At 43.9% G+C, this 22,391-nt stretch overlaps 1 protein-coding gene and 1 long non-coding RNA gene across 3 annotated transcripts in view; one reads left to right on the top strand and one right to left on the bottom strand.

Annotated features, from left to right (window-relative positions):
- The first annotated feature begins 1,989 nt into the window (after positions 1-1,989).
- On the top strand, positions 1,990-16,324 carry LOC128417937 (uncharacterized). Its single transcript, XR_008331624.1, has 2 exons — positions 1,990-3,068; positions 15,561-16,324. It is a non-coding gene; the product is annotated as an uncharacterized LOC128417937 (long non-coding RNA).
- GABBR2 (gamma-aminobutyric acid type B receptor subunit 2) overlaps positions 5,498-22,391 on the bottom strand; it is a 300,773-nt gene continuing 283,879 nt past the window's right edge. The window contains exons 14-19 of one of the 2 annotated variants that reach the window (XM_053397182.1): positions 20,144-20,266; positions 18,556-18,780; positions 15,540-15,722; positions 11,632-11,761; positions 6,719-6,836; positions 5,498-6,082 (exon numbers count right to left, since the gene is read on the bottom strand). In XM_053397182.1, the coding sequence (XP_053253157.1) occupies positions 5,917-6,082; positions 6,719-6,836; positions 11,632-11,761; positions 15,540-15,722; positions 18,556-18,780; positions 20,144-20,266 (945 nt within the window). In that variant the 3' untranslated portion in view covers positions 5,498-5,916. The remainder of the gene's footprint in view (positions 6,083-6,718; positions 6,837-11,631; positions 11,762-15,539; positions 15,723-18,555; positions 18,781-20,143; positions 20,267-22,391) is intronic. The other variant, XM_053397183.1, reaches the window with a different exon arrangement.

The following is a 22,391-nucleotide window of genomic DNA, read 5'->3' as shown; positions in this document are numbered from 1 at the left end:
TGCTCATGGGTATTTGGCTAGTCACATTGGGAAACAGGATATCAGACTAGGTAAGCCTTAGGTTTGATCCAGCAGGGCAGTTCTGATGTCTTACCGGTTTCAAAAGCAATGGTAGCTGAGGCCAGAGTTTCTCATGGGAAGTAGCCACTTAAAAAAAAGAAAAACACGCCTGTAAAGGAACAGTGAAAATCCATTTGTGAATGGGAAGGAGTGCTGAAGAAACATGCAGGGAGTTGTTTTGAAAGCAGCATTGATTTTTTTAAACTTCCACTGAGGTCATGACTAATGTCTGAAAAACCAGGGCAACATACGTTGAAATGCAACTTCATATCATCTCGCATTAGGAAAACAACTGGGAACCTGAGTATATTTTTTTAGTCAGTGTGTGCTGTCTGCTCGGACGTTAGTCCCACTGAGATCAAGGGGGCTTATTTCCAGTTAACTAGGTATTGGATTGCAGCCCAAGAAATGGGACGCTGTGTTATTGGACAATTTATAGGGAGCTATCATCCACTTTGCTGAGTACAGTGGTACCTCGAGTTACAGACTCTGCTAACCCAGAAATAGTACATCGGGTTAAGAACTTTGCTTCAGGGTGAGAACAAAAATCGCACAGTGGCAGGAGGCCCCATCAGCTAAAGTGGTACCTCAGGTTAAGAACAGTTTCAGGTTAAGAACGGACCTCCAGAACGAATTAAGTTCTTAACCCGAGGTACCACTGTAATTCCTATGCAGCTATTGTTGACTGTTATGAAAGGCATAATAAACATGTCTCAAAAGTTAAGACATTTTCTAACTCTGATATGGGAGAACCGAGAATATCCATGTCTTGCAATGTGGTTATGACAACTCCCATCGAGTTGTTTGCAGGGATCACTGCTGCCAACTTTGCAAGCAGATCTCTGGTAACTCTGTTGCTGTTTGGGAGCATCAATGTCATCTACCTTCAGCTTGGGCAATGCTTCAAATAATTTAACACAGTGCATCTCAGTTCCTACATATATGGAGAGAAATATCTTTGCCATAGTTGTTTCTTCCCTCATGGAAGTATAAGCCTATTCAATTAAGTAGATGGGGACAAATCTGAGCAAGCAATTTGCATTGCAATGCAAAATACTTATTAACACCTGTAACATTTCATTAATATTGGTTTGCTGCAGTTTGTCCCATAAACGTTGTCTTTAAGAACGAAGGCTGCTGTAAAATCATCAAAGGCAATACACAACTTACTTAGATCCCATGATGTTTCTGTTAGCCTAAAAGGAAGTTGTAGTCCATAGCACCTCTTCCCTTATGGAAAACAGCATCATAAAAGCGGCTGATGCTGATCGATTTAACAAATGTAGACAAATTAATAGGTTTTTGATGGGCCTTGAATTCTTTGGGGTGGTCCCTTTTCCCTTTCTGGTATATTGGAATTTATAACCCAAGATGTCCTTCTATTTGACAGGGAGCTTTAGAATTGCTACAAGTCGCACACAGCATGGGCTCATACATGCTATTTTTTAAAAAAACAAAAACCCTGTTCAGAAATGCTTACAATTTGCCACTTTTACCCACTTCGAAACAAGATGATTCTAAAAATAATATGTTAAAATACACAAAGGCCACATTCACTGTTAATTCCATCTTTCTGTGCAGGTCCCCTCGCCAGTACCAGACTGTTGAGATCAGAAACATGGCGGCATACGGGAGAGTCACTGTATCCAACCGATCTCACCCTGGGAATGGTAAGGACCTCATGGTGCATGATATCATCCTAAAAAGTAGCTTCTAGGCTAGGGGTGGGGAACTTGTAGCTCTCCAGATAGTGCTGGACTCCAGCTTCCATCAGCCCTGCAGCTAACACTGCCAGTGGCAAGGGATGATGGGAGTTGTAGTCCAGTGAACAGCCACAGGGTCACATATGTAGGCAGTTATGGGAAGAAGAAAAGGTTTGCTTCCTTGACTGAATGCTCTGCAGGACTTTGTGCTGCAGTACTTTTCTCTCCTTGTTGCTCGTGAGTGGTCTAGGTCAGAGTCTACTGGAAGACAGGGTCTTTTCTTAGACTAAAGGCTTGGCCAGGGCACTGGACTATGAGGCACCTCCCACTTCTCTCTAGCTAGGCCTTTGCCTGTAATACAGGAAGAGATCCATTGCTCCCTAACTCACCAAATGGGGCCTGAGTGAGCTTTTTTCTGTCCTAGCAGTGTGTACCTGCAATTTTACAAGGGTTATCTGTAAGAAAGAGAACCACTAAGTAGTAATTAGGTTTTCTCTATTTTATTAATAAAACAGATTTTTGCAACAATTTATTAAAAATTGGTTTTCATGCAGTATAAGGGGTATACAAGAAATTCTCCATGTATTCTCTCTTTTTTTAAAATAATTTTTGACAGTTCCAGTCTAGATTAAAGCATTTTGTGCACTATCATTGTTGGAAAATGCCATTGGGGCATAGCTCGTCATAAATTTTTACAGTACATTTTTGCTGCAGTATAAAAAAAAACAGAAACATTAAATAGCTATAGTCACTTTTGTGGGCCTTATTATCTGCAGGAAATTTAAAAAAAATATATGTTGTGGGAGAAACTACAGTTGCATTGGAGACAAAGAATGTACTGCATGATTTAAACCTAAGAAACAGCACACGGTCAGTATTCACAAAGAGTTACAGACACACACTCACCGCCAACAGTCCAATACTTTTTGGAAATTTTTTTTTGATTTGTTTCCTGCTATGTTGGAATAATATTTTCTACAGAAATGTTTGTGTATACATTATATACAGTATTATTGTTCTTTTTTGAAAAGTAATATTTATTTGTATTAAATAAAGTCCTGATGAAGTTTATTAATAAATTAAGAGAATACTGGCAACACACATACATACACGCTCACACACTCACACCAGACGACACCTTCAGTGGTTAGTGCTCAAACCGAGTGATGTGTCCTGCTCCCTGTGCGGTAGACTTACTCACTGTTATCCTAACACTTCCAGGTGCCTCCATGACCTCTCAACGAAATGTGTGCAGGGAGAGATTCTGTGATGCCCCCAGTGGATTAAGCGTCATGTGTTTCAAAGGTAATATAATCAGGAAGGAGGGAGCAGGGGCATCCGCAGTGACTCGGTTGATATTATCTTCTCTCTCATGCAGATACTAAAACGCTATATCCTGGGAACACTGGTGGGAAAAAGATTCATTCCTATGGCATGAGAGAAGACAGTGCAGTAACAACAGGACACACACACACACCCTTCCCTCTACACACTGCCCTATTGTGCTAGCTTAATTAATACAGTGGTACCTCGCAAGACAAACGCCTCGGAAGACGAAAAACTCGCTAGACGAAAGAGTTTTTCGTTTTCTTAGCTGCTTCGCAAGACGCATTTCCCTATGGGCCTGCTTCCCAAGACGAAGCTTGCCCTGCAAGCTCCGGGGATAGCGGGGAAGCGCAGTGCGCCTTCCCCTCTGTCCCCGGACCTGTTCTGAAGTCTGGCGGCGGGGAGAAGATTGCTTCTCCCCGTTGCCAGCCCCGCAAGCTCCGGGGACAGAGGGGAAGCGCAGTGCGTCTTCCCCGCTGTCCCCAGACCTCTTCTGAAGGCTGGTGGGGGGGAGAAGAGCCCTTCTCCCCACTGCCAACCCCACAATCTCCGGGGACAGCGGGGAAGCGCAGCGCGTCTTCCCCGCTGTCCCGGACCTGGTCTGAAGGCGGTCTCCATAGGAAAGCATTAATTGATTTTCAATGCATTCCTATGGGAAACCGTGCTTCGCAAGACGAAAAACTCGCAAGAAGAAAAAACTCGCGGAACGAATTAATTTCGTCTTGTGAGGCACTACTGTACAAGATTTAGAAATGGCAGCTGGCCAGTATCACCAATGTTGCATGCCAAATTGCCATCCAGTTGGCTGTCTCCAGCCTTGGCCACTCCAACACGGTTGGAAAAAAAATGAAGGTGGCAGTAATTTCATCTCTCTCTCATCATGCTGTTATCTCTGGGCACACGGGTGTTGCAGTGTTTCGAAGCATTACCCCCTTAAAAAATAATAATGAACAGAGACAACGGAGGGTACAACACTTGGGGTTTTTTGTCTGTCTCCAGCGCTCAGCCACACACTGAATGTTGCTTCTGCGCCATTCACGTGATTTGCATATCCTGCTCACAGCTTGCCATGGGAAGGAACAAGAGCTTTTACATAAGCACATTTCTTCATGAATAGGCCCGGCTCACTCAATCTAAAGATTGTGTGGGTGAGGCCTTTTCACAGAGCAGTGCTTTTCAACTGGTGGTACTTCACAGTGTGTTTGGTGGGTTGAGTACCAGCAGCTGAAAAGCACACTTGTCGGTGCATGGAAATGCAGGCGCCTTAGCTTGCTCCGAGCGTCCTATATGCAGTAAGGCAATGGGGAAGATTAGGCCTTGCTTCCATGCCAGTCCAGTGCAGACTCCACCGTGCTTGGGGTTATGTGGAAAGTGCCCTATAACTACATAAGCGATAAGAACGTCAGAGAATGCAGTATCTTCAATAATGCGAGTGCTGTGCCCACAGCAAGGATCCCACTGAAATTCTCTGTTTCAGGTAATTGTGGAAAAGATCTTTGGATCACACATGCACAATCTTAATCACTGCAGGCTTGCACAGAACCACTAGCAGACAGGCAGCACATGCTTGTATCAGAACTCTATCAGTTAGTGATGGAATCACTCAAACATTTCAGTTGAGCTTCCTGCTGTTTCACTCTGATAAGAATTCAGCTGCTCTTTTAGGGAGGGAGTAGATTGAATCATGATTTCTCGGGGGGAGACCATTTTTTTAAAAAATAAAAAATGTCTTCTACAAAAAACTTAAGTCACTTCTTGCCTTTAGTTTTCTAATTCAAAGGACAAGGGGGATTCCCTACCCCATATTAGGCGAACTTGGTTCAGACTGTCTTATTCTCAACTACCACTGTCACACACGCAGATATGAAGCAAAGGTTGTGTATATACTATCTGTGCCTCTGCAAAATTCAGCTGCAGCAGCAAAGTGGTGCCTAAACATCCCACCCCCCACCCCGCCTTGCTAAATTAACTGTACTGTAATTATGTTGTGGTTTAAATCAAGCAAACTCTGGGGAGGGGGACAAGCCATCCTGTGACATTAAGACTTCCGTAGCCATTCTCAGCCTTGTGCTGTTGGACCTAGTTTTCAGTATGTTTGCAGATGGCCACCTCTGGAACCTTGCATCGGAAGCAATGGCTGCAAATAGCATCTTGTTTTCCCTACCTGGTAGCCTTTCTGAGATCCTGGCCCTGGACCTGCTTCCCCCTTGAAGCATTCTCCATCCCAAGCGTATCTTGAGATGTGTGGAGCTGGGCTAAGTGAAAGTCTCAATGACACCCGAAGAACCGTTTCAGAGTGTCTCCTCCTCCCCACTGAACGTAGTCCCAGAAATGAATGTCGGCCCACCTAGCCGGTGCCTCCAGCACCTGAATGAAATCCCTGCAAAACAAAAGTGTTTCCATTTCAGTTAATATAACTCTCAGTTGATGCAATTAACTTTTTGCACGTGGCTCCACATTTTTCAGCAGCCGTATAAAGTTTAGTGACACTTGAGCGGGGTTCTTTTGTCTTTGTTCTTTGTCGAGTCTATGTTTCCCAGCCACCCTGGCCTCTGTAGAAATCTGGGAAGAAACATGGGTTTGGTGACTTTCCTCAGGAAGAAATAAAAACGTCCACAAGTAAGGCTACAGATCAAACCTCCGGGTGACCCTCTCCACTTCACATGCTTTCCCACAGCAGTGGAGCTGGTCTTCCCTTGACGATGGCCTCGTAAAACTAGTTCCTCTGTGCTAAGAGTAAGAGAGTATGTAGAAGGCAAGAGTTTCACACAAGACGTTCGGTCCAGCCATTGAGTACCAAAAGCAAGTTCACGGAGCTCTGGTCCTCCTACAGGCCAGAGACCATCACACGGAAAGATGGCGGCACGTGCCGGTGCCTTGGGCTGGCGCTGGGGCTGACGCACGGACTGGCACAGCTGGCATCGACCCCTCCTATTGATGGCAAATAGGCATGATGGAGAATGGGCAGTTGTAAGGAGAGTCGACGCTGTATGCTGCAAAGGCAGAAAGGAGAAAGATAAACAGGAAGGAAATGGAGCGAGGCTTTGCTAGCAGGCTATTGACAAAGTGTCCCTTGTTTGTGAGATGCCTTACAGCCACAAATAAATCCAGTGGGTGGCCTGACAAAATAGCCCATGGGACGAGCAAAAGCAATACACCCAAGTTATAATACCGCTTCTTTCTTAACAAACCACTGTGAGGCCTTGGGTCTTCGCTTTTCTCTTTCTTTGCTCATTTGTAAAGCTAAATACTTGCTTGCTAGCCACCCAAGCCCAGCATTCATGGTGAGGCAGTATTTTGTACATAACAGAACACAGAAATGTCACCATGCTTGAAAACCAGCACTTCAGGTCTCCAGAGTTGCCTGGGGGCACCATTAACAAGGCCCTCAAATTACAAAAGATTTTGTTTTACTAAATCTTGCCATAAATATGTATGTGTTCGAATGATTAACATTTTACTGAGAAAGACCAAGGGCACAGCGACAACTGTTAGCTTGTATCTCAAAGGATCCTTTGAGACATAATTTTGTAAGTAAGCGATGCACAGATTTAACAAAAAATGCTAAGGACTGAGGAAGCAACCTCAGTTCTTGTGACCATGTAACAAGAAAGAACCATGCTACTTACTGTTCTGGGGAATTGATATCTTCTGTAAAGTCTTTGCTCGTTCTGGAGGGCTCTGTCGTATTCCACTGGGCTTGCGGGTTTTGATCAAGGTGGTTTTTCAATACAGCCTTTTCACCATCTAGAAAAAGGGAGGAAAGTGTCTTATATTATCATTTTTCCGAAGTAAATTTATTTTTCCAGAGTTGCAAGGATGATTCTGTAATCTACCACAGTGCTTCTAAACTTACTTAGTGAATCTACTGAATTCTTGTGATAGCTAAGAAACATACCATTAAAAAATAATACATAATTAAAATTTTTATTGTTTATACCCCGCCCATCTGGCTGGGTTTCCCCAGACCAATTAGATGTATTAAAATAATGCAAAATATAAAAATATGACCCTGACAACAGATGGTTAGTTCACAGCATCCAATAATATCCTCAACCATCAATTAGATTTTAAACACATTGAAACATACATGCTTTTACTTGCACCCCCAATTACTAGCAAATCTCTCCATTGGTGAGAAATTCTGGAGGGACATTGTCACTTCTTCTCTGTTCCCAGTTCCAAAAAGCAGGTTGTCTGTCTTTCCTGCCACCACCCAAAACGAAATTGCTATTGTACAAGTGACTGGATGAAGATCTGATCCTTTGCACACAGCAATACACAACAGTATCTCTGGGAGAAGAAAAAGCTAAGGAGCAAATCCTACACAAATCTGAGTGCAGTCCCGAAGACCGTTGCTTGGCAACTTGTACACCTCCTTCCGGCAACTCCTGCCACCAACCTGTTGCCAAACGTATTGCTCTGCTTTCCTTTGGACCGCATCAGTGAGGCTGAGAGAGGGGTCCTGTTGTCTGGGCAGCCCAAGACCTCCATACACACTGCCCAGGCATGCATGCTGGCAAGGTCGCTTTGGTGCTGCTAACACAGCTGCTTGACTTCACCCCTGGAAGCTCACTCCATTGTCTCTCAAGACAGGCAGATGCCAATTATGCAGAGTATGAGCCATTGAGCTTATTGTGACTTTCTGCTAGGAAGGTGTGCGAAGCCAACACATCAATTGCTGAATGGAGGAGATAAATTCTTCCCTGGAACTTTATTTCCTCCCCCCCACCTTGTTTTAATGCCTTCCCTCCTCTCTTTGGTGGCAATGGTGGCTGCAGTGCTACCCTCAGGAACCTCTGCATCTCCCAGACCTTAAAGCAAGCAGACAGCTTGAAGACATAAGACCCAAAGTCAAAACAGCACTCTTCCTTCTCTCTCCTAGGAAAACACAGCTGAATTATTCAAGACCTAGACATTTCTATGTTTAGAAATATGTCTCAAATCCTGGGCTTGTTCCAAATGCTGCAAACCAAACACAATCTCACTCTTGGACTCCACTGCTCCCAAAGGGCTATAAGCAACACCTTTGGCAGCTAACTAGGGCCACTTCCTGCTTTGTTCTGTGTGACTCCCAATACCTCTTCTCTACGCCATGCACCCTGATGGTCCTATAGCAATAAAAAAAAAGGCATTTATTTTTCAACCAGCTAGACAGAAAAACAAAATCCCACCAAAGCACCATTAAGCATTTTGTAATTTAGAACAAACCACAGAGCCTAGGGCTTGCTGATCAGAAGGTCGGCGGTTCGAATCCCCGTGATGGGGTGAGCTCCTGTTGCTCGGTTCCTGCTCCTGCCAACCTAGCAGTTCGAAAGCACAAAGTGCAAGTAGATAAATAGGTACCGCTCTGGCGGGAAGGTAAACGGCGTTTCCGTATGCTGCTCTGGTTCGCCAGCAGCGGCTTAGTCATGCTGGCCACATGACCCGGAAGCTGTACACCGGCTCTCTCGGCCAGTAAAGCGAGATGAGCACCGCAACCCCAGAGTCATTTGTGACTGGACCTAATGGTCAGGGGTCCCTTTACCTTTACCTAATTTCGAACAAGGCTGCATTGCTGGAGGCCACTGCAGACAGCAGTCCCGCAACTGGAGGCACAATTTGTGAAACTGCACAATTACCCAGGAGCGAACAGGTTCTAAAGTAAAACGGCCTTAATCCTTGCCAATGGACATGTGAGTTTCAACTCCCTCCTTTAACAGTGACAGTTCTTCTGATGCCTTGTTATTTACCTACATGTCAGGTTTCTGATCATTCTGTCTGCTGCATGAACCATCACAGTACTACACAGCCCCTTTATCTGAAACCGTGTCACATTAAAATAAAGTTCATTATTCCCTCGCCCCAAAAACCTCAGATCTATTTACAGCGGCATTGTCTATTTTAACGCACATTCAAAGTAACTCTGCATAGATAAACATTCTGTCCTGTCACCAGCTACCCTTTAAAAGATTTCCAAAGTAAACCAGGCTCACTTAAAAAAAAATATTCCCCTCCCCCAATTTACTCTAACAAGGCAGGAGAAGGAGTGCCCCTGTTTCTGGACTTGCCCAGGAGCCCTTGGTAATACCCGCTGACAAGAAAGGAAAGGCTACTTGAATATTTCACCCCCATTCCAAAATTCAGGGCATTAGATGGTGGCGCTGTGGGTAAAAGCCTCAGCGCCTAGGGCTTGCCGATCGAAAGGTCGGCGGTTCGAATCCCCGCGGCGGGGTGCGCTCCCGTTGCTCGGTCCCAGCGCCTGCCAACCTAGCAGTTCGAAAGCACCCCCGGGTGCAAGTAGATAAATAGGGACCGCTTACTAGCGGGAAGGTAAACGGCGTTTCCGTGTGCGGTTCTGGCTCGCCAGAGCAGCGATGTCACGCTGGCCACGTGACCCGGAAGTGTCTCCGGACAGCGCTGGCCCCCGGCCTCTTGAGTGAGATGGGCGCACAACCCTAGAGTCTGTCAAGACTGGCCCGTACGGGCAGGGGTACCTTTACCTTTACCTTTAAAGCATATGGAGTTGCTATGTAGGGAAGAAAAGACGCAGATGCACAGAGAAGCCCCAAAATGGCTTCTAGAGGCTGGCTATCTTAGCTAGATACAGACATTTCTTTTCAGAGATCAGTATACTAGAGTCACGTGAGGCCTGTTCGATGAGGCTCACATTTTGCTGTTTCAGATCGGTAGGAGAGAAGAGAAAGTGGCTGCAGATCAGCAATTCCAAACTGTACTCCCCCATTTTAGACTTTCATACACCAGTCAGCTGTAAAACTTTGCCAGTTTGGGAGATTGCTATGGCCTGGTTCACACGTAACACTAAGCCAAACCATGGCTTAGTGTGAATGAGCAAACGTGGACACCACACACAGTCTTCTTCTGTTTTGAAGTTTTGATTATGGCACCCACATGCTGCACAGTCCCTAAGAAGCTACATCAATGTAGAATCTTATCAAACTACATGGCGGTTTGGGTTGGGGAATCAATAAAATTCTGATCAATTGGGAAAAAACAATGCTGGTGACCTCATTAACTACAATGTTCATATGACTGACAACAGTCTCTCCCTTGTCTATAAAATGCCTCCAGAGCCTATCAACTTCTCAGTTTCTCTCACCACCAATTCTTCTATACTGTATGGGCCCAAATATAAGCCACACCCAAATATAAGCTGCAACTTTAAAATTCAGGGGGGGAGAGAGAAAAAGTCAATACTCAAATATAAGCCACTCCCTTAAAATTCTGCAGGCATTCACACCCGTTCCATTTTACCTTATGTCAGCAGTGATATCGTAAAAGCCAATTTTTGTAAGGTCACAAATTTAAGCCGCACTTTAACTTTCCAGTTGGAATTTGGGGGGAAGGTGAGGCTTATATTCAGGCCAATATGGTACTTTCTGCCATTGCTAAGTTACCAGGAAACTATGTACTCTGCAATTCTGCAAAGGCGCAACGCCCCCCCCCTTCCAAAATGGTGACAGTGGGTGCTGCCTAAGAAGCTCATCTTTCATATTTCATGAAGGTGAAGCTAAGTTTTGAGTGTGTGGACAATGTCTAGTGAAAACCTGGTGTTTCCTTCCTAGGTTCTGTGTTAGGTATGCAGCAACAGGTCACATAGCTATGCTTGTTAATGGAGGTAGTAAATATGTAGTGGTTTATAGAAGAGTTGACAGTGGTTTAAGAGAAACCTATGTCCGTATGGTTAACATTAGAAAGCTGGAGGTCCAGATTCTCTTCCCCACTCCCAATCAACACTCCTCATGTCTCCTCATGATGCTAAACACCCACTGCCAGTATTTCATTTACTGGAGTATATCCTAGACAGGGAAAAGGAAATAGGAGAAACATGGAAAAAGGAGAAAATATGGTTTTGACAAATTATCTGTTGTCAAATCTGCTTCACTCCATCCCAGAATGCCTCATGCATACAATGCTAGCTGACTGACCCTACCTGCCCACAGACTGTCTCACCAAAGTGTTGCATGCTCTGGTTATCTCCCGCTTGGATTACTGCAATACGCTCTACGTAGGGCTACCTTTGAAGGTGACCCGGAAACTACAACTAATCAAGAAAGCAGCAGCTAGACTGGTGGCTTGGAGTGGGCACAGGGACCATATAACACCAGTCCTAAAGGAACATCATTGCCTCCCAGTGCATTTCTGAGCACAATTCAAAGTGTTGGTGCTGACCTTTAAAGCCCTAAACAGCCTTGGCCCAGCATACCTGAAGGAGCGTCTCCACTCCCATTGTTTGGCCCGGACACTGAGGTCCAGCTCCAAGGGCCTTCTGACGGTTCCCTCACTGTGAGAAGTGAAGTTACAGGGAACCAGACAGAGGGCCTTCTTGGTAGTGGCACCCGCCCTGTGGAACGCCCTCCCACCAGATGTCAAGGAAATAAACAACTATCTGACTTTTAGAAGGCAGCCCTGTATCGGGAAGTTGTTAATGTCTGATCTTTTAGTCTGTTCTGATATATGCTCTGAGCTGCCCAGAGTGGCTGGGGAAACCCAGCCAGATGGGTGGGGTATAAATAATAAAGTTGTTGTTGTTGTTCCCTACCTTTATTTTCTGTAAAGTTCCGTATACTGAGGATGTCATTGAGCTCCTGATAGTGGTTTTGCTTAATATATGTTGTCTTGTCAGGGGTGTCTTGAAGCTGCATAGTGACTTCTTCTAAAGCTTTGTCCAACTGTTAAAAGAAAAGCATGTTACAACAGCATTAACATATTTTGTAAGCAGGTTTCATTAACTTTTCTTGCAATCTCATGGACCAAAGTTATTTTTCTCCTCTGTGGGGTTCCCTTCCAATCATGCATAAAGGTTGTAGTTATTTCTTCTAACACATTCCTGGACACCTAGACAGGCAAAAGTGTCCTCTGTTATTCATTGATGCCATAGGTGCCGGCTCCAGGGGGCTAAAGCATTTTGGGGCCCCTTAATTATTATTTTGTTGTTGTTGTTTAGTCGTGTCCGACTCTTCGTGACCCCATGGACCAGAGCACGCCAGGCCCTCCTGTCTTCCACTTCCCGCAGTTTGGTCAAACTCATGCTGGTAGCTTCGAGAACACCATCCAACCATCTCGTCCTCTGTCGTCCCATTCTCCTTTCCCAAATTATTATTTTAGGGGGCTCATTATTGAGACTGGGCACAGAGCAATGTCAGGACATCATGCAACATCACAAACGTGGGCACGTCACATTGGGCTCCCCCAAAGTGCTTACGAAGATGGTGCCGCTGACTGCTAGGGTGTCTACAGATGTGTCACTGGAAAAAATGGACCCCTTTGCACATGGTATCCAAATGTAGGGGAAACACAGCACACAATGTAACCCCCCCATGTATTAAAACACTCATATAACTACACTTTGAGTGTGTGCTTTTATTGTTTGTGCGTAGCTAATTTCCTATTGGTACCAAATGCATCCTCAGCCTGTGTGTGCCAAAAGCAGCAACTCTCAATGATGCCCCCAGATGTTACTCCCTCCACACTGATGAATTCCTTTTCATCATTTGTCATGTTTATTAGATTGCAAGTCTACTGATAAGGCCATGCCTTTTAAAAGAATAATAATTGTAGGCGAGTGCCAGTTTTGGCGCTTGTTTGCAGTTGTCATTTTGGTGCACCCATTGAGATCCCTCTTGCAGTGCTGCTGCCAACCACCTGGTTCATTTGCTCCAATAGTAGCCAACTTCTAGAGGCATGGGAAACATCAAGGGTGATGCTGGTCAATGGCGTTGAGAAAAGGTTGCGAGGATGCTTCATAGGTGACTGTAGCAGCTGACAGAACTGAGAGCTGCAACAGACACCCAAAGGCTTCTCATCGCACAGAGATTCTGTTTTGGAATCCTGTGTCATCTGTCATCCATAGTAAGCCCTTTCAATTCTGAACAGTCATAAGTCTTCAAAAGAAAACGACTTCTTAAGAAATCTCTCAGAGCTCTCTTTTATTCTGCTCTGAGAAATCTTTCTAGGGCACAGGCAGATACTTTTTTTCCTGTGATGCTCCTGAACACCTCTCTCAAATGCTCCTCCGTGTGAGGAACAGAGCACATTTCTCAACTTTTAAAGTGTCACAGCTTTGCTCTGATGCGTTTTGCAGTATTCCACCTCCTCACAAATTTTCAACCATAAAGGGGAGCATGCTCCCTCTGAAGTAAAAATAAAATAGAAATAACGCTCCGAGGTTTGAAATCCTTCAGCACACACAGCCTGTATCGCCAGCTCGTGTTTTTAAAACAGTGTTCACTGGGTTGATTCTAAAGGAAAACGTCAGGCCTGGATTTCCTGTCCCATAAGAAACTTGCTGCACTTTGTTCTCTATCTTCTTTCCTGGCTGTCCTATGAGGAAACAGAACTCCTGTCGCTCACCTCATCCGGAGGCCAGGATTTTGGCAAAGCGTGCATCTCCTGGGGGGTTCGGCCACAATAATGAGTCTATGTTCTGTCCAGGTTCCAAAAATGGAGGAGATAAGGCAGTCATTAAGTCCAGAGATTTCCCCAAAAAAGCATCCCTTCCATAAAGCACTTTTTCATTCATGTTTGCAAATACGATGAGAAGGAACATTCTGCACATCATGTGTAGGTTGACTCTCACTTGCCCTCTCCCTCATCTTGGTGACAGCAGTGGAAAGAAATGGCAGTAGCAGTCTCTGCCTCTGTCCACAGTAGGGCCTTAATGAGCACATGAGCCACTGCTTGCATGTGCCCATTTATGCTGTTGCATGCACGTAAGAGTCCTTTCAGTTTTATGCCTCTGAAATCCATTCAAATGTTTCTTCTCCATACTAGTGGGCAGTGCTTGTTGGAAAGTATTTTTTACAGAGGGTTGTTTTCCACCCTCTTGAATTAGTTATTATTTGCCCACCATAAGTTCCAGAAATCTGAGGTCCGCTGTGGGCAAGTTGGCATTTGCTTACCTGTGCACACACACCTTTTTAAACCTCCATTTTTAATTATGAAATACAAGTTTTTCAATTACCAAATTTTCACAAAACAGCAGTCAAAAATGTGTGTTTGTGTGCTCCAGGCCAGGAAGCCTGAGGTCTGTTTCAGGTATGCAAACAGGTATTTGTATGCAGGTATGTACACACCTTTTTAATTTATTTTTGAATTACAAGCTTTGCACAAAACAGCACCCTTTTTTTAGTGCTATTTTGTGCAACTCTGGTATATATGTGTTGCTCTAAATCAGGATTTGGAGTTGCACACGTGAAAAGCAGCTGCTTCCTTTCTTTTCTGGCCTCCTGAACCTGTTTTTAATACAGCTGTTTTGTGCAGGAGCAGTTAGGTGCAAAAGAGCTGTTTTAGAAATTAAAGAATCTGCAAATGTGCCTTCAGCAACAACGAAAAAGGCAGACTGCATCCTTTCCTTTGGGTGGATGGAAACAAATAGGTAGTTTGCACTCATGCCTAGAAACTTGGAGGCAGTGCCGTTGAAACAGCTCACTTCCATAAAGGGATAAATAAAGGAGATAGAATTACGTAACAAGTATACTTTAAAAGGTGGCAGATCTAATTAAAAAAGAATACATGTTCTAATCTAAGATGAAAGGGTCTAGGTGAGCTGAGAAAGCATCATCTTTTCTAAGAGATAAAACAGAAGTTTTCACATCAAACCCACAGGTTCGTAGCAGAGAGATGACAGTAAAACTCATACTATAGCGATCCCCTCTCCCTATTTCTGTCCTGGGACACCAACACTGAGTAAAGCTAAATTAGAGTGTAATCAGTATTTTACATCACACTGAGTTCAGCAAGAGGGATGTAAGAACAGTGGGATCCAAATGTGCTTAACTTTCTGCCCCAATTAATAAGCAGCTATGTGAGAGCAGGTGCTCCAGCTATAACATAGAACACACTGCCCCGAAACTTTGTTCAGCTTCGTTGAATGCCCACAAATTCTATTCTCTTCAATAAACTTTTTGAGGTAAGGCGATCAGAACTGCACAGAGCATTCCATATGCAGTCACACCATAGATTTGTATGGTGCCATTATGATACTGGCAAGTTGATTTCTAATTCCTTTCCCAATGATCCGTAGCATGGAATCCATCTTTTTCACAGCCACCTCACACTGGGTCAACATATTCATTGAGCTACAACTGCTACAACGTCAAGGTGTTGTTCCTGGTCAGCCACTGCCAGTTTGACCCCTCCAGGAGCGTATATGTGAAATTAAGGGGTTTTTTTGCTGCAAACACAGAGCATTTCCCCACCACAGTGAGAGCATCATCGGGGGAAAAGCAATTTAGATAGGAGAAATGGTCAAACTCCCTCCACACTCCTGCCCTGTACTGGATCCAATATGGGTCCCACAGTTGCTTCTAAGCGAAAAGCAAAACATCGAGAGTACCTCACCTGTTTTGACTCTCGAGTTTCAGATAGCTTGATGGCCTCGCAAATTGAGAATACATGCAATGCCTGCAAGACAGAACAGTCTAACCCAGAACACACACTTAGCAATACCTCTGTTATTTTCATTCTCAGCTGGTGGTTTTCTGACTGTAGACCTTCCAACCTCGATGTGCTGGCCTGGTTGACACTGGTGACTGACGTGGATGTTTTTGAGTCATCTTTCTTCTGGTTCTGAGTGAACTGGAGTCCTCTGTTTCGGGTGGCAGCATCTGGATTTGTTCTCAGTGTGATTAGCTGAAAGTTGAAGAATATCTCATTTTATTTTTGTGTATCTGTGCCCAAAAAAATGTTCATTGAACGTGCATTCAAATGTGTAATGCTGGATTTGAGACATAGTCTTCAGTAGCACCTTGCCAATTTTATCATCCATGTGAGCTAAAACTATTTAACCACTTCCCATAATTTAGCAAAGGCACCTTAACGTGCTACTTAGCTAATGTTAGAAGCTCAAAATAATGTGTAAGGGGCTGCTGATATGGCTTCTTCCCACACTAGTGTCAAACCTCCAGGAAACTAGACTTCTCCTAGGAATCACAGATTTCTGACATTACTGGTGAAATGCAGAAATGATGCCTGTGGCTTCCAAACCTCCCCTGGAAGGTAATATTTGAAGGGATCTGAAAACAACTTTTAAACACACACATCCAATTCCATTTCTCCTTTTAGAGTTCCCTTCTTCAGTATTGGGATACCATAATTTACTAAACTTTGGCCAAAGAGATTAGAAAATTCCATTCATATGCCAATGTGGTTAAGTGTTTCAACCCAAAGTAGATGGACTTTGTACATTCATTATTATTTATTGATTAAAGTTTATTACACACCCTTCACTATAAGACCTCACGGCAGGTTACAACAATGTAAAACGACAATATTAAAATTAGTTTAAACAATTTACAATTAAAGAATGGAGTGGGTCTATCTATCAATATTGATATGTATATTAGGAGTACTCCTAAAATATAGACCTGCTTCTTCCAGGGCAAGGCAGCCCTGCCCATATTCCCACCTCCCGGAGTCAATATCTTGGAACACATAACATCTCAACCTTATTAGGACTCGGCATCAATTTATTGGCCCATATCCAGCCCATCACTGTTTTCAGGCTGGTCTAGCACCTGAGCCACAACATTAGGATATGAAGTAGAAGTATTCATCTCAGCCTTTAAATAATTTGCCCATGCATGGATAAAATATAATCCAATTTAGTAAGCTAACAGCAATGTTAATTGTGAAAACCTGATCTTTCACAATAATGGGAAATCACCACGGCTCTCTCTAGCGACATTGTGTGGTGGGGCAGAGCTGTGGAGTCACGTTCCTAAGGGCCCACCCAGACGTCTTTTTGCACCATGTTTCTAGGCACAGGTCTGTGCTTTAAAGCTCTGTGCCTGAGCACTTTCTCTGCCCATTATTCGTGCTGCGTCTGCTGTCTCTTAGAGCTAGCTCTCCCTGAGGTGTGTCCCAGCTATAACACCAAAGATTACGGGTGGGGGCTCACGACTGAATAACAAACCCCCAAAGCCAGCATGTCAAGGATAAGGCCAGGCTAGAAACCTTTCCCTGAAAGGATCAGGAAGTGATCCTTCATTTACTTCCTGCATCCTGAATAGCCATAGCTCAGGCATGGAAATATCCAGGAATGGCAAAGATAGAGGAACGATCAATTAAAATCTGGGGTAAAGCCCAAATAGTTAAAGCTACAAATATGGTTAGGGAAGGGATTCAAAGCAACAATATTTTTAATTGAAAATGGAGTTTGCTTTGCCCCCCTTTTTTTACTGGAATGGGAAAATGCAGGATGAAGTAAACCCCTATGTGATATAATTTTTGTATCTAATAATGCTGGCTATTTCTGTATGTATACTTTTATAAATATTCACATCTATATATTTATATATTGTATTACAGTCATACCTTGGAAGTTGAACGGAATCCGTTCCAGAAGTCTGTTTGACTTCCAAAATGTTCGGACACCAAAGCACGGCTTCTGATTGGCTGCAGGAAGCCCCTGCAGCCAATTGGAAGCCGTGGAAGCTCCTTCGGACATTGAGTTCCAAAGAACATTTGCAAACTGGAACACTCATTTCCGTGTTTGCGGCGTTCAGGAGCCAAAACGTCTGAGTACCAAGGCGTTCGGGATCCAAGGTACGACTGTATTACAAATAAGTAAAGGTAAAGGGACCCCTGACCATTAGGTCCAGTCGTGGCCGACTCTGGGGTTGCGGCGCTCATCTCACTCTATAGGCCAAGGGAGCTGGCGTTTGTCCGCAGACAGCTTCTGGGTCATGTGGCCAGCATGACTAAGCCGCTTCTGGAGAACCAGAGCAGCGCACGGAAACGCCGTTTACCTTTACCTTTATCTACTTGCACTTTGGCGTGCTTTCGAACTGCTAGGTTGGCAGGAGCTGGGACCGAGCAATGGGAGCTCACCCCGTCGCGGGGATTCGAACTGCCGGCCTTCTGATCGGCAAGTCCTAGGCTCTGTGGTTTAACCCACTTAGTATTAAAAGAAACTTCTCTCTGACATCTAGATTCTTATGTATAATTTATTCATAGATAACCAGTCCCCACAAGTGATACTGCCCTAGAGAAAGCTTTGCTCTGTCAGTTCTAGACAGAAGTAGCTTTCTGTCTAATCAAGATATGGAGGGACCAGGGAAACTACCTGACGGAATAACTGCATATCCTTAAGAAGGTGATATTTCACCTTTCCTTCATGGAACTCAAGATGGCAGATGTGGACCCCTTCCCTCATTCTATTCTCACAACCACCCTGAGAGGCAGATTATGCTGAGAGATGCTGTGACTGGTGCAAAGCCACCCTATAAGCGTCACCCGAGTCTCACCAGTCTTAGTCCAACACTGTAACCACTAAAACCACGCTGGCTCTCAACTTACGCTTTAAGAATCATGGGCACAATCCAGTGAGCAACCATGTCCTTTTGCTGTTCCAGTTCAGTTCAGTGGGGCTTGTGCAGGAGAATTTCCCAGTGCAGGAGTGAATTTAATAGTCCTACAAAAATTATATGCAGATAACAGACCCATAATGAGTCAATGTGCTTACCTTAGGAACAAAGACTAAGCAGAGCGTAATAGTACTACAAAATATAATGACTAGTGCCACAATGCAGAATTGAACATTGGGCTGGTCCCGTGTGAGAAAGGAAACAGCAGCTCCAATAATGCACATGATGCCCACATTGTAAACACTCATGCCAATGTATTTACTGTCGTTCAGAGCAGGAATGCTCACATTTCGAGTCTCCCAAGCCAAAAAGCAACCAAATAGCTGAAATTAGAAAGAGAGAAGGAAGTGATGATTGTTAACACAATAAGCACAGTGATAGGTTTGCATACCAGACATCAAAAGAGTTCTGTTTCTATTTCTATCTGCATTCTGCTTTAAGCAGCTTATGTTGACAAATGCAAGACAGGGCGAGATCCAGGCAAAGTTAAGCACATTTAACGTCCACCGAGTGATCCCATACTCTACCTCTCATTGAAATAACTGAAACTATTTAGCTGTGGCTGGCTTTAGCCCACTAGTATTTAATTTAATTGGGGGGGGAGGGGCGGTTGCTTGTGAGGTATATAATTACATGACCCACCTCCTAACCACTTGGGCATGAATTACAGGTGAGATATTGAGTGATGTGGGTGCAAGCGTGGGGCACATAAACTACCACATCTCCTGGGTCTTCTCTTATGGCTAGGAGAGATGATATGGGAGATAAACTTGTTTGGTATTGGTAAAAAGGCTTAATTATGATAAATGGTTAAAAGGCTCATTTATTTTAAAAGAATTGCACTTGCTACTTTAAATATACTGGGGCATTTGTATTAAGCTGGAGCTATTTAAAATATTTATCAATCAGCATTTTTTTTTGCTAGTAACCCATAAGAACATGGCATCAACTCTCAGAGGTTACAGCCTACTTCTTCAGCTGGCTGCAGGGCACTTAAAAGGCTGTCATCATTTCAAGACAGACGCCAACCCATGCTTATCAATGACACGGGAGAGTATGGAATACGTGATGATAAATGGCTCACTCAACTTCTTCCTCATGAGGGAAGAGTCCGTAGTCTCTATCTACATTACCATTACAACTTTGGGTTTTAATTTCATTTGAGCAAAATAGCAACCTAACATTTTAGCCATTTTAGGTAAAGGTAAAGGGACCCCTGACCATTAGGTCCAGTCGTGGCCGACTCTGGGGTTGCAGCACTCATCTCGCTTTATTGGCCAAGGGAGCTGGCGTACAGCTTCTGGGTCATGTGGCCAGCATGACTAAGCCACTTCTGGCGAACCAGAGCAGCGCACAGAAACGCCGTTTACCTCCCACCGGAGCGGTACCTATTTATCTACTTGCACTTTGACGTGCTTTCGAACTGCTAGGTTGGCAGGAGCAGGGAGCGAGCAACGGGAGCTCACCCTGTCGTGGGGATTCAAACCGCCGACCTTCTGATTGGCAAGCCCTAGGCGCTGTGGTTTAACCCACAGCACCACCCTTTTAGCCATTTTAGGACAACATTATTAAAACTGAAAGTGTCCCAGTAGGCTTCATGGCCAAGTGGGGATTTTCATTTAGGTCTCTGCACTCCCTAGTCCATCATTCTATCATGACACCATACTGGCTCTGAGCTACACTTACCCTTAGACTTACCATGAGTAGGCCTTTGTAGGCATAAACAATGCCAAGCCAAATGGTCATGTGAGTGTTTTCACAGTGCTCCAAAATGGGAAGAATAGAAATATCTCGGCCTGCAGGATCAGGCTGCAAGTAAAGAGAAGAGAAGGAAAAAAAGGACTTTATCCCTGAGCTTATATACATGAAAAATGAATATTGTAGTCAGACCAGAGACTGTTGGAGGCAGAAATTGGGGGTGGGGAGAGAATGCTAATGAACTGGAAGCAGGTTCTTAGGCCCATGCTACACTGCTCAAGAAAAATACCACACTGAACGGTACATCCGTCAGTCATATTACCGTAAGCTTCTATCCTTGTCATAAATTATATTGTAAAATAAAATATTAGAAGGTCCTCAATGCAGCAATATTATTTAGCATTTATAAGGCACTTTTACAACATTCATAGCACTTCATAGACGTTATCCAACAATTTGTACAAGACCCTTGCAAAGTTGGTTTATATTGTTATCCTCTTTTTACAGGTTGGGGTGGTCTGAGAATGACGTCGGGTGCTTTGCCTAAGGGATCATGGTATAGATGGACTTTCTGATGCATAACCCAGTTTATAAATTACTATTCTGTAGCAGGCATGCAAAGAAGTAAGGGGAATTTGCCAGTGATTTTTGTATAATGTATTTGTTGTTTTGCAACATTTTAAACCAAAAAGTTTAGAAGATGTTGGCTTCACCAGTACAAAAATCTGGACATTATATTGCATTGGAACGGACATAAAACAAATTAAACTGCAGCTATGGATGTATTAAGCATGATATGATTAATTGCAAGTTTTAATAGGTTTATAATCATGAGTTATGGATGATAAGTTTTCTGATGAAAAGTTAAAATTATGATAAATTTTCTGGTGAAAAGATAAAATTATGATGAATTTTCTGATGAAAAGATATCATTAGCTACACACCACCTGCTCTTCTTTTGTACATTTTGATATTGTTAGAATTAACACCCAGCAGAAAGATGATGATATATTTGAACACCGGCTATTCTTTTAATATACAGCAAGTAAAATGCCCTTTGTGTTTTCTCCTTCAAAACTTAAGGATCTCTTAGCCTCTGCTGAAGATAAAGCTTCGTAAGCTCTTCTGGAACTTGATAGCATCTCTGACTCTGGCAGCAGTTTCTGGATACGGTGTTCAGCAGCTCTGCATGGGAGTGAATTCATGTTAGGCTGTCATTCCCAGCTTACTCCAATTACTTCCAAATCTGCTGAGGCTTTTAGCTGTCAGCCCCTTGGGATTTCTCACAGCACCCCCACACTCCCCATTAGGCTACCTCAAACTTTCTTTTGTAAAGGATTTCCAGATTTTGTGCTTCAAAGCGTTCACATTTCCCATCCTGTACAACAATTCTCACAAGCTAGTCAGGGGAAATAGCATCTCCTGCTTCTAGATGCCAAGAACATTAAAACTGAAGTTTGGGACAATGAGGCAGGGAAGTACGTTAGGAAATGCAGTCCACTCTCAGTGCCCACCACTCAGACTAAGCCAATAAAAGCATATGAGAGAGTGAGCCACTTGAAGAGGAAAGCTTACAGAGGTGCCCGAATGCCCAAGGCACAGAACGGACAAGGCCAGGGTCGCTACTTTTAATATTCCTGCATTTGTGCCTTTAATAGTAGCATCACAGAGATATTTCCCCCCTCCCCATGGATGGAAATAAATGATGGCGGAAAGCTTCAATGGCTTGTCCCCCCTCCCCGCCCTTGCCACATTAGCTTGCAGTGAAAAGCACAACTTGTACTGAGGCAAGGAAGAAGGGCTACCCCTATGCTATCCATATCAGTTATCAGTAATCAATATATTCATATATGCTCACACATAATCAGGGCTTACAGTATTTTATAATCCATTTTGAATCAAAGAGAAGCTGTGCCTTAGCTAACTGCAAACTGCTTGAAACAGCAAAATTAGGAGCCGACCTTTCCCCCACAAACATCCGTGTACCCTGAACAAGGGGAGGACGTGAATCAGAGATTCTGGTACAAAATCCCCTCAGATACAGGCTAAATTAATCCACAGAACAGGAAGAGCAAAACCACAAAATCTCCAAACTCCCTGTCCTGTCATAACTAGGGGAGAGGTTAGACAGAGCGTCACTGCAAGCAACGGAAAGCAGAACTAGAACTCTGTGCTTGACCAGTGCTTGACCAGGAGCTGGAAGCATGGCAAGAAGCTTTCTAATTGGCTAATTTTC

Source organism: Podarcis raffonei, chromosome 7, assembly GCF_027172205.1.
Source record: "Podarcis raffonei isolate rPodRaf1 chromosome 7, rPodRaf1.pri, whole genome shotgun sequence".
NCBI lineage: Eukaryota > Metazoa > Chordata > Lepidosauria > Squamata > Lacertidae > Podarcis > Podarcis raffonei.
The sequence above is the reverse complement of the archived record's forward strand: the minus strand, read 5'-3'. Positions and strand labels throughout refer to the sequence as shown.